The sequence below is a fragment of the Plasmodium yoelii genome, assembly GCF_900002385.2.
Source record: "Plasmodium yoelii strain 17X genome assembly, chromosome: 7".
NCBI classification, from domain to species: domain Eukaryota; phylum Apicomplexa; class Aconoidasida; order Haemosporida; family Plasmodiidae; genus Plasmodium; species Plasmodium yoelii.
The window spans coordinates 914,160-927,094 of NC_036179.2; the positions used below are offsets into that span (position 1 = coordinate 914,160).

Here is a 12,935-nt window from a genome sequence, read left to right on the forward strand (position 1 = left end):
TATTTGTCATACATTTATCTAAATATTATATTTTTTACTTATTTATTTAAATTTGAATCAACTTAAAAAGCATTAGAATAAATATGTGTGTAATCATTTTTTACACTAAAAGATGATTTGAGACTATTTATTAGTAAATGATGTTTTATATTTGCAAATTATATATACAAAAAAATATATATTGTTTAGGAGTTTTTTTTTAAATATCTATTTTTAAAATGATATATAGAATGTATTATATAGAAAACAAAAATTATGGATAAAAAGGGTAGTAAAAATTACTACATTTTTACGACAATTTCGAATGTTGTAAGCATTAAAAAGAAGAAACTAGAATAAATAAATAAGAATGTATATTTTATAATAACATTATTAGTTAATAAACTATGATACATGTATGAAATAATTTTATTTAAAATTTGGCATTTTCTTTATATTATCCTCAATTAATTAGTTGAATTTGGGAATATATATAATTATATTTACGATAAAAAAAAAAAAAAAAAACAATATAATTTGTTAAATTTATATTGTAATGATAAATAAAAATTGTCTAAATATTGTCTAAATATTGTCTAAAAATTAAAGAGTTAAGTTAACACTAACCATTTTGTTCATTTGTGTTATCTTCATACAAATAACTATTTTTATTTTCCACAAAATTTGCGTTACTATTCTGATTATTATCAATGCTAGCAAATTGATTATAATTTTCAAAATTAAAAGAATTTTTATTATCTTGAAATTCGTCTTCATATTTAGGATATACATTTTTATTTTCATCAAATAGGATATCTATAACATTCGAATAGTTGCTAAAATTTATATCACTAGAATTTTGATCATTTTGATAATTTGGGTCATTTTGATAATTTTGATAATTCTGATCATTTTGGCTATTTTGGCTATTTTGGCTAGCTGGGTCATTTTGGCTAGTTGAGTCATTTTGGCTATTTGGGTCATTTGGGATAATGGAATTGTCTAATATTTCTGATGAAAATTGAGGATTTTCAATATCTTTAGAGATTTGAATATTTTGAGGATGAATTAATAAATTATTATTTTCTGAATTTTGTATTTTGTTATAATCATCAGATTGAGAAATATCGTGATTATTATTTTGTAGTAGTTGTGTTTGATTAGTATCTTCAATTTTTTTATCATTAATATAATTAGAATCATTAAAATATAAAGAATAATGGTTTAATTCTTCAATAATAATATCATTCCAACCTGAAACAGTAACTAAAAAATTTGATAGCCATTTAATTTCTAAAGATTTGTTGCTCAATATTTGGCAAATATGAAGAAGATGTGCTTTATAACCACAATCTATTAAGGCTTCTAATTTTTTTTTTTTTTTTTTTTTTTTTATATTTCGACATCGTCTTACAACATCAAAATATCGCAAACATTTTGGAAGAAATGTAGTTAAAGCTAAAATATAATATAAAACATAAGAATATTCATTTTCTTTAAATATTATAGTTTGTAAAAGATCACAAACAGATATATGTAATAAATTATTCCATTTAAATTTAAAAAATATATCAATAGATATATCAAAAAACCCTTCATCAATTATTTCAGTTAATATATTTTTTGATTTTGTTTTAATTAATGTTTTTATTAATTGTATAATTTCTAATGTTGTAAATCCTAAAATATTTTTATCTTTATTTTTTTTTATATTTTTTATATATACATTCATTATATCTTTTATATATCTTAAAAAGCATATATCTATAAATAAAGTATTTTCTAAATATTCGACCCACTTTTCCAAAGTTATGGTTGGTTCTCTTTCTTCTTTTTGAAATATATTAAATGTTGTTTTAACGTGATTAGAATTGTTTTGCAAGGTGGTGCTAGCTTGGTCATTTTGAGTATACTCTTGCCCCGTTTCAATGCCTATAATTTCCATTCTATTTGTTTCCACAGCCATTTCGTTATACATATTGTTTGCATTATTAGTTGTGCCAGAGCAAGGAGATTCACTCTGCAAACTTTGCAAGCTTTGCAAATTTTGTGCATTTTTCTGATTTTTCTGAGAAATTTGATCATTTTGAGAAATCGAATTCCATGATAAGGCTCCTGCTTCTGCTTCTGCTTCTGTTCCTACTTCTGTTCCTACTTCTGCTTCTTTACTCATTTTATATTCCGATTGACATTGTGAAACTTTTTTAAGTGTAGCAATATTTTTCATTTTATTTAAAACCTCATCGAATTTTATTTTTTTTAAATGTTCTATATTATCATCATTAGTAGAATAATCTGATGAGAAATCTGAAGCAAAAGAAAAACCATCACTATTATATCTCTCATTTTTTAAATCATTATAATTTATATTTTGATTATTATCAAGATTATCAATGAAATTAATATTTTTCCCAATTTTTATATCAGTATTTATTTGGTCTGTATATATTAAATGATTAGAATTTTCCAAATCATCTGTTAATATATTTTGATTAGAAAAGTTTGATGTAGTTAAATTTTCATTTGCATCTTCATTAGATGTTATTTGTGTTTGTATATTTTTTTCTTCTTTTATTTTTTTACTAATATGATTTAATTGTGTATCTTTATTTATATCATCACGTTGTTCGATTTCTATTTTTTCAATTTCACGTTTAACTTTTTCATATTTTTCTTCATTTTCTTCATCTTCATTTTGTACAGTTTCAATAGTTGGAAAATCAGAATTTGTATCTATGTTAGAATTTTGTAAAAATAAATTATCTTCACCAATAGTTTGATAACCTTGATTAGAAGTTAGATGTGTTTTCGAAACAAATATATTTCCCTCTAATAATTTAATTGATTTTCTTTTTTTTTTTTTTTTTTTTTTTTTTTTTGTTTCTTTTTTTTTTTGTAAAATTTCCAATTCTTTTAATTCTTCGTTTTTTTTAGCTTCTTCTTCTTTATTATATATATCTAAACATTCATAAAAATCAATTTGATTATATGATTTTGCGAGAACCGTATAATGTAACAAATCTGATATAATAGTTATAGCAGCTGAAACAGTGTAAGTACATTCTGAAAAAACACATTTAATTAGATATAAAAATGAAATTTGTGATGATAAATCAATTATAAAATAATTAAAATAATATATTTCGGTTTTTCTGACAAATAAATCTCTTATAAGACATGCTATATTATCTTCTCTATCTGATATTATATATTTATTATCTGAAAAATTTCCATTTAAATTGCTTAAAATAAGATATATAATATTTTTGTTTTCAAATATAGTTAGATATGGTATCTTAACAAATAATAATACTTTAAATAATTCAGTTATATTTCTAGAATAAAAATGATATAAAAACCCTTTTAAATATAATTCTTTTTTTTTTTTTAAAAAATTTACAACTTCTTTAGAATTTTTATTATATATTGCTATTGCACATCGACTAAAATATCCTGCCAACACTTCATTTAATTGATTTTTATTCAAAATAAAACTCCAAAAATATTTCATTATATTATTATTATATACTATAGAATCAGTAATTATTTTATTTTCAGAACTAATAATTTGATGGCATTTATATGGAAACCGATAATATCTATCATAGTTATTTTTATCATCATTTTCTTCAATTATATAACTTATAATTTTTTTTAAATTATCATCTTTAGATAAATAATTAATTAATTCATAATTTTCAGATTTGATTTCATGTAATAAACATTCATAATTCAATATACTGTCTAAATCTTGAGCTTCGATATATTTTGAAAGTTCGAAAACTGAGGGTTCGCTTTTAAATTTCCAATCCATCTTGCTATTTATTTTATTTAAATTATAAACAAAAAAAAATATATATTTACAATTTTTTCACAATTTTATACAGATAAAAATAGACAAGGGGTTTTATGCTACTGCGTTGAGACGACTCCTGTGTATGCAGCATGTGGTACCCATTTATATGTAGATGCAGTTACATGTAGATGCAGTTATATGTGGAGGCAGTTATACGTAGACGCATTTATATGTAGCATGTGGGATAGGTCGGGGCATAGAGAAACGAATCAGGTATTAAAATGTAGATGTATGTAAGCTATTTATATGTAGATAGATGCAAGCTATTTATATGTAGATAGATGCAAGCTATTTATATGTAGATAGATGCAAGCTATTTATATGTAGATAGATGCAAGCTATTTATATGTACATGGGTAGTATTATAAATGTGTAAGCATATATTATTGTTAAAATAAAACGAATTAAAACTTCAAAATTTTCTGAAATGAGATATATTTTCACAATTTAAAACGATATAAAATATTATGTGTAAAAATTCATAAAATACGAAAAAAAAAAACGCTAAAAATATAATGTAAGAATATAAGCTAAATTGGGAATAACATATTAAGGGAAAAATACTCTCTATATTTTGAAAGGCCACTAAATATGCCAATAATATATAAGCAAATAAAATGTAGAATAAAAAAATTAATTACTAAGTTCGCGAAAAATTAAATATATGAAATGAAAGCATAAATATGTTCACTCTAGTACAATAATATTATAAATAAATAAATAAATATATATATATATATATATACATGCATACATACATATTATATATGCATATGCATATGTAATAAAAAATGCTCTAAATACAAAAAAAAAAAAAAAAAATATAGACAAGGGGCATAATAATACAATATTCGTAAATTCGCACTATAACATTTTTAATTTAATTTTTTTTAATTTAATTTTTTTTATTTTATTTTTTTCATTTTAATAAAATATAAATGTCCATAAAGATAATAAAAATGTGCTTATTCTTGAGATTGTACTATGATTCACGAAAGAAAAAAAGTGAAAGAAAAAGTGAAAGAAAAAGTGAAAGAAAAAGTAAAAAAAAAAGTGAAAAAAAAAGCGAAAAAAAAAGCGAAACAAAACAAAGTAAAAAAGTGTGTATATAATGCTTATCGATATCAAATTTATAATAATGTTTTACATATAACATGGGAGGTATTATATATATTGTATTTAGAAGATATATATAGAAAATGTTAATGTGTTTATTTTTCGTGAAAAATTGTATATTCAAATTTAAGCCAACATAATTTATATACTTCTCTATCTTCTATATATAAAAAAGTAAAATATATGTACATGATGTATGCATTTATTTATATATTACCATTTTATTTATATTAATATGAAAAAATGTTCTATATATAATTAGTATTGAATATTTAAAAAATAATAGAAATATATATGACCCTATATAAATAACATAATATTTTAGTATGTGTATATTTTTTAACATATGGAATATTAATGAAAATACTGAACTGGCAAAATACATCCAAAAAAAAAAAAAAAAAAAAAAAACGGAATAATTATGATATAATAAAAAATAAATATACTAATATTAAAATAAAAAAATAAAAAAATCCCTTGAAATAATTTATTCTGTTATTTATTATTTTTCCATTTTGCTATAAATTTTTTGTATATCATTTTATTCGGTAAAAAATGCAAAAAAAAAAAAAAAAATTGAAAAAATAACAATAAAAATTGGAAAATATATATTAATAAATACTGTACCCATAAAAAATAAGAAAAAGAAATATCTTTGTGCATCGTTTTTATATTAGCATATTCGAACAAACCGGTGTTTATACATGCATACGTATGTAAACTATACATACATAATACATACATAATATATACATACATAATATATACATACATAATATATACATACATAATATATACATACATAATATATACATACATAATATATACATACATAATATATACATACATAATATATACATACATAATATATACATACATAATATATACATACATAATATATACATTTATACATGCGAATTTATACAAACCCCCCCCTTGGGCGATATAAAATATGGAGCTTAAAAATGTATAAAATACCAAAATGAATAGTAAAAAAAAATAGTGAAAAAATTGCGAAAAAATTGCGAAAAAAATTGTGAAAAAAATTGTGAAAAAATTTAATCCTACTAAGGAATTAAGCAACATTTATTAATTGAAAAAAACGAAATATACATGTAAAAAATAGTAAAAAATAGTAAAAAATAGTAAAAAATAGTAAAAAATAGCAAAAAATAGCAAAAAAAAAACTATAATTATTTTCCCCAATTTTTTCAATATTTAAAATAACGGTAAAATATACGAGGATAATAAGATAAACAAAATTCGCAATAAATTTATGATACATAGTAAATTTTTAGAGAAAAAAAATAAAACTAAAAATAAATTTTTATTTAAAAATAACTTGATGATATATGAAAAAGTGTTATAGAAATTGACTTTGAAACAGTTCTACTAATTCGACTTATTTTATTTTATAATTCTCTAAAATAAGGTATATATCTACATATATCTACATATATGTATATGTATATATATATATATGTAGGTAGGTATAGACATTTCTCACCCTTTTTTACATAAACAATTTTTAAGAATGTCAATTTATATACAATTAACTCATGACTTATCCGGAACTGTAACTGCAGTTACAGTTGGTGACTGGATTTTAGGAATTCTTAAACAAAAAAATATTCAAGAATATGAAGTTTTTTTTAAAAAATTTTTAAATATTTATCAAAATCAAGATAAAGAATCAGAAACAAATAATAGATCTGAAATATTTTCCTTGTTGTTATCTGCTAGTGATTGTGTTTTTGAAACATTGATTGAAACAAAAAAAAATAAAAAAATAAATGTGATAATAGATAATAAGGAATGTGTTAAAACGTTTAATGAATTTTATAAAGAAGTAGAAGAATATTTTGTAATTCTAATTTCGATATTACAATTAGAATTTAAAAGTGTTGAAGATCTTAATAATGCAACAAATAATTTCATAAAAGCTATAAAAAATTATAATGTTTTTCCTGAATTAAGATTAAAAATATTACAATTATTATATAATTCTTTTAATGTGAATTTTTCTTTTAGATTCCCAACATTTATAGCTATTTTACAATTTTCATCACAAAATAATTTATTTCATTCTATTTTACCATATATCAAATTTATAGATGAATGGATAAAAGAATGGAATATAAGTAATAATGAAAAGAGACAAATCTATTTAATTGTAGCTGAAGAATTAAAAAAATTAAAAAAATATGAAGATTCTTATAAACATTTAAAAAAACATATATATTATTTTCAAAAAGAAAGTAAAGAAATTTTAAATCATGCATCTACGATAAAAGCAAGTGTTGAATTAATTGTTGATTCAATTAATCTTAATAATAATATTTTTTTTCATGAAATTATTAATTTAGATGCAATTCAAAATTTACAATATATAGAAGAATATAAACCAATATATGAATTATTAAATATCTTTTATAAATATAATATACAAGAATTTTTAACATTTAAAAAAAAATATGGAGATAGTTTTTTTACAAAATATAATATTGATCTTGAAAATTCTGAAAACAAAATGTATTTATTATCTATAATTTCTTTATTTAAAGATAATAAAGTTCAAAATATACAATATATAGCAGATCAATTAAATATTACTATGCTAAAAGTTGAAAAAATACTCGTATCAGCAATAGGTAGTGATGTTATTGATGCAAAAATAGATCAAATAAATAAAACAGTACATATGAAAACAACTATTTTACGACATTTTGATGAACAACAATGGGAACACCTTAATAACCAAATTGAAAAATATATAAAAAATGTTCAAAAAGTTATTGATCTTACATCTCATCGTAAGTCGACTTCAAATAAAGCATGACATTCCCAACCTTTGAAAAGCTGCTCATAAACATTGAGCCAGTAAACAAAATAAACCATTAAACAAAATAAACCATTAAACAAAATAAACAACCCATTGAAATATACATAATAGTGTGCAATATAACGGAATATATAAATAATTTACAATTTTATCATTTTTGCAAATTTATCACTTTTTGCGATTTTATCATTTTTTTAACATTTTTATAATTTTGAATATGTTATATATTACATAAAATTTGCATGTGCATATATAAACCATATGTTCATTTAAAAATGCTTATTCATTTAAAAATGCTTGCTTATGCCCATTTAAAAACATATGCTTATTCATGTTCATTTTTTTCATTTTACTTTTTATCCAATAAAAAAATAGCATTCTAACTTGGTCGTGCATATATTAAATATGCTCAACAAAATATTTTGAGATAACATTTTTATATTTTAACTTTTTCTGATTGACCAAAAATCTCATATAAATGTTTGCCAATTCAATATTTGGCTTCCATTTCATTAAAATAAATAATCAAGGACACAAACAAGGACACAAACAAAATTTATAATATAACCCAATTTGTTCGTGCCGTTAGATTAGAATTCTTATTTTTTTTTTTTCCGTTTCTAGATATTTTAATTTTGTTCAGCAAAGTTTTATTTAGTAGTTTTTTATAACCAATGCAAGTAAAAAAATGAAAGCAAAACAAATATGCACTAATTTCGATCACGAGTGTTTTAATTTGTTCTTTAAAAAGGTTGTAATATAGTCAAATTCACGGAGTAATATCAAAAAAATGAAATACATATAAATATATACATGTACATGTACATGTACTATATACACATTTCAATAGAGGTGTAAAAACACAAAGGACATATACACATTTATTTAATAGGCTTCAATTTTGACATTTTTAAAGGAATTTAAATTTTTATTTCTTTGAGCAGCTGTTGAATCGTTAACATAAGTAGATTTAAAATTATATTTTCTGTTGTTGAAATATTTATCAAATTTAAAGTTTTTGCTAGTTTTATTATATGCATGGCTGCCATTCATATAATTTGTGGTTTTTATATAAGCATAATATTCATTATTATGTAATTTTCTTGGTTTGACATTACCTATATTTAATGTATCATATTTTAATCTTAATTTATTTGGGTCTAAACTTGAAGATATATTATATTTTTTGTTAAGATATGTTTTATTTTTTTTAGAAGCATTTAAACCGTTTTCATTATTTGCTACTCCTACCAAGGTACTTGCATTTTCATTCGTTATAGAACTTTTTGAATTCTTTCCATACTTTTTGGTTTTTAATTTGTTTGAATTTGATACTTCGGATTTGATATTATTGCTATTGCTATTGCTATTGCTATTGCTATTGCTATTGCTATTGCTATTGCTATTGCTATTGCTATTGCTATTGCTATTGCTATTACTATTACTATTGCTATTATTATTGCTATTATTATTGCTATTATTTTTTGCCACATTTACTACTTTGCTGTTACATTTTTCGGTAGATGTTTTTGAGAAAATTGAATTATTAAATCCAATTAGTGTTGGTGCTGAATAATATTCCTCGGAATTTTCTTGATCGTTCATTGGAAACTCTATTGAATTACTTCCAATCAAATATTCATTTATCTTATCTAAGCTACTTACACAATTCGATGGAAATTCTTCATTCCCATTGTATATATCGGTTGCCAAATTGCTATTATTGGCTGAAAATAAAGAGGGTATTGGTATTTGTTCTGGTTTTGGTGATCGCATATATAATGGTATAACAAATAAAGATTCGTCATCTTCTTTTTTTAACTCTTTAAATGATTCATGTTTTAAGCTTAATGTTTTACATAATTCTTCTTTTGGTATATTATTTAATAAATGTGAATTCATAACATATGGATATTTAGCAGATGATATTTTCGAATAAACATTTCCCATCATTCCAACATCTATATCTTTCTCTGCTTCAATGGGTAAATCGTCTATCAATTGGAAAGTGACCTTTTTTTCCATAACACCATTTCCATCAGTTTGACCTCCTAAGATAGAATTATTATTTATTTGGACTTGTCCGTTTAAATCGCTTTTCTTTTTAGCATCCAATTGATCTTTACCATTTTTTGTTTCTGTAATATTTGTATTTGCTATTTTTATATTGTGTGGTTTATTTTTTTTACTTTTTTTCGTAGCCGATTCCTTTTCTTTATCCACTATTTCAACATTCTTTTGTTTTGCAAAATTGTTTTCGTCACTCGGTGATGCAATTTGTTGCGTATTATTTTTATTATCATCATCATTCTCCTTAACGTTTTGCAGAAGTAAATTAAATAATTCTTGAGTTGAAGTAAAATTAAAAATATCTTTGTCTTTTATTTTCGATAAATTTTTGCTAGCTAAATTTTTTTTACATTTTTTTTCCTTTTTCTTTTCGTCAATTCTTTCGTCAATTCTTTCGCCAATTCTTTCGCCAATTCTTTCGCCAATTCTTTCGCCAATTCTTTCGCCAATTCTTTCGCCAATTCTTTCGCCAATTCTTTCGCCAATTCTGTCGCCAATTCCTTCGTTGTTGCTGTCATTATCATTGTCATTTTTCTTCTCAGTCTCTTCTACTTCACCAGTTTTATTATTCAAGTTATTTTTTACTACTAATTTTAATGATTTTGACTCAATATCATCATGCACATTATCTGCGGGTCTTTTTAGTATTTTTATGACATTTATTTTTTTATTTCCGTCTTTTGTTTCTTCGCCATTTTCTTCATTTTTGTTTCCTTCGCTCTTTCCAATTTTGTTTTTTTTCATAGAATTGCTATTGTTAGATGTATTGCATTGCAAGCTAGTATCAATGGCGCTGTTTACTTTTTTAGATTCATTCGTATCTCTATCGTTTGTCTCATTTTTCATTTCGCAATTTTGTGATTTTTGATAGTTTGGTAATTTGTAATAATTATAACTTCGGTACCTATTATATCCATATGAGTTCCCCCGCCTTCTACTAAAATTGTCTTTATTATAATGCATTCCTAAGGATAGCTTTTTGGATTTTTTATATGTGTCTATCGCCATTTTTATTATTCGTTTGTTTTTATTTTTTTTGTTAATTTATTTTGTTCTATACATTTATTGAAATATATAGAATTATACTAAAGGTAATTCCGTTCTGCTATTTATTTTATTTGTTTTTTTACAAAAAAAAATAAATATGTATAAATATATATACGTAATACATATAAAATATATTTAGTATTTACATATGTATATAATTTGCTATGGATATATGCAAAAATAAATACATGCATATACATAAGCCGGAAGAATGTATTGGTATGCATACATATATGTCTATACAAACAGTACATATATATTCGTATACACATTAACAATAAAAAATAGTAAATAAATAATTATAATATAAAAAATATAAAACGATAGTAAATATTGCAAACACGGCTTCAAATTTGACTTAAAAAAAAATATATAAATATATATATATTTTTTCTGATCATATGCAATCTTCAAAATAATTTAATTATTAAAATTTAATTAAAAACAAAAAGAATAAACAACAACAAAAAAAATTATATATAATATAAACATATAATTTTATTTACAAAAATATACATATATATTTTGCTAAAAATGTATATATATATGTATTTTCCATAAATTTAATTTATAATATGTACACATAATTTTATAGGACTGTTTATTTTTGATTTACTTAAACAACATAACTTTCTATTTTGGTACTGATATTTTAACGTAAAAAAAAAAATAATAAATAAATAAATATATATATAAATATATAAATAAATATATAAATAAATAAAAAAATCGTCCCTATTGAATATTGTGGTATGTTGTTTTTCCTCTCGTGTTTATAATTAAATATATTTGTCGTAAAATAAAATATAAAAAATAAAGCTAAAATTAATATTACAACTATTATTTATATATAATTCTCATGAAATAAATATGAGTTGCGCTATAAAAATAACGTTCATTGCATATAAATTAAAAAAATTGGTGTAATTATAAAAAATAGTAGTTTAAGACACATATATATATGTATATATATATGCACAACTGTTGTATGCTAGTAGCGATTTCCTTTTTAAAAATAAAACATTTACAAAGGAATATGCTTGCTTAGTGAATAACTCACAAAAAAATAAAATGCACATTACTTTCTATGTATTTCTTTCTTTGGTAAATAATATATATTTCTAAGCAATGTATGTAGGGCATGAATATGAGTTGTGCATCCAGTTATTATAATCTGTTTTCGCAATAATATCTATGGGTATGTAAAAATCGTAATGTATATATACATGTAGATATATACACAATAAAGATGTAAAATATATTTTCTTATATGATTATAATATAGAAACAAATGAGTGTTGGATTTCTTTGCTTATATATTGAATATATATATATATATATGTATTAATATATAGTACTACGTATTAATTAGTCATGTAATTATATATAAATAACGTATATTTATGTGTATCCATATTTATATATTACTAATCTAATATAATATTTTTGCTCATATTGTGTTATAAAGATCCTATATCGCATATGCTATAAATTGTTCATGATTATATGATTTAAAGTAAATAATTATCTCATCAAAAATTTGTCAAGAATAAATGTGTGCAGTATATATATATGTATATGCATGTCTAAGAATGAATGTAGATATATACTATTATATATATATATTTTTTTTTTTAAGATTGCTTCTTCATGATTGAATATAAAAATGTAAGAAAATTATTAAGTTTTATTACAAAGATAACACACAATAAAACATTAAATAACACATTAAAGTAAATAACACATTATGTTTGCCTTTAATAATATAACTATAAATGTAATGTATTTTTTTTTATTTTTTTTTTATTTTTTATTTCCTTCATAGCTTATTTGAATAAGACTCATGAATGAATATATAATATATCCATCAATAATCCATGACAAATAACTAATATAAGGGGACTAACACACTCTCATTTTTTTCTCTCTTTTCATCCATTTTATAATATCATAATTTCATTGTACATGTATTATATATTATAGAATACTTTTATATTACACATAAATTTACATTAAAGAAGCATT

At 21.6% G+C, this 12,935-nt stretch overlaps 3 protein-coding genes across 3 annotated transcripts; 1 reads left to right on the top strand and 2 right to left on the bottom strand.

Annotated features, from left to right (window-relative positions):
- Window positions 1-601: 601 nt before the first annotated feature.
- Window positions 602-3,793, bottom strand: PY17X_0720200 (uncharacterized protein; the record flags this gene model as incomplete). The annotated part of the gene is made up of 1 exon (XM_726211.2): window positions 602-3,793. One exon carries the CDS (start codon window positions 3,791-3,793, stop codon window positions 602-604), a length of 3,192 nt encoding a protein of 1,063 aa, XP_731304.2.
- A 2,692-nt stretch (window positions 3,794-6,485) lies between these two features.
- Window positions 6,486-7,790, top strand: PY17X_0720300 (uncharacterized protein; the record flags this gene model as incomplete). The annotated part of the gene is made up of 1 exon (XM_726169.2): window positions 6,486-7,790. One exon carries the CDS (start codon window positions 6,486-6,488, stop codon window positions 7,788-7,790), a length of 1,305 nt encoding a protein of 434 aa, XP_731262.1.
- An 888-nt stretch (window positions 7,791-8,678) lies between these two features.
- On the bottom strand, window positions 8,679-10,871 carry PY17X_0720400 (conserved Plasmodium protein, unknown function; the record flags this gene model as incomplete). The annotated part of the gene is made up of 1 exon (XM_726170.3): window positions 8,679-10,871. The coding sequence occupies one exon, from the start codon at window positions 10,869-10,871 to the stop codon at window positions 8,679-8,681; it is 2,193 nt and encodes a 730-aa protein (XP_731263.3).
- Between the last annotated feature and the right edge of the window lie 2,064 nt (window positions 10,872-12,935).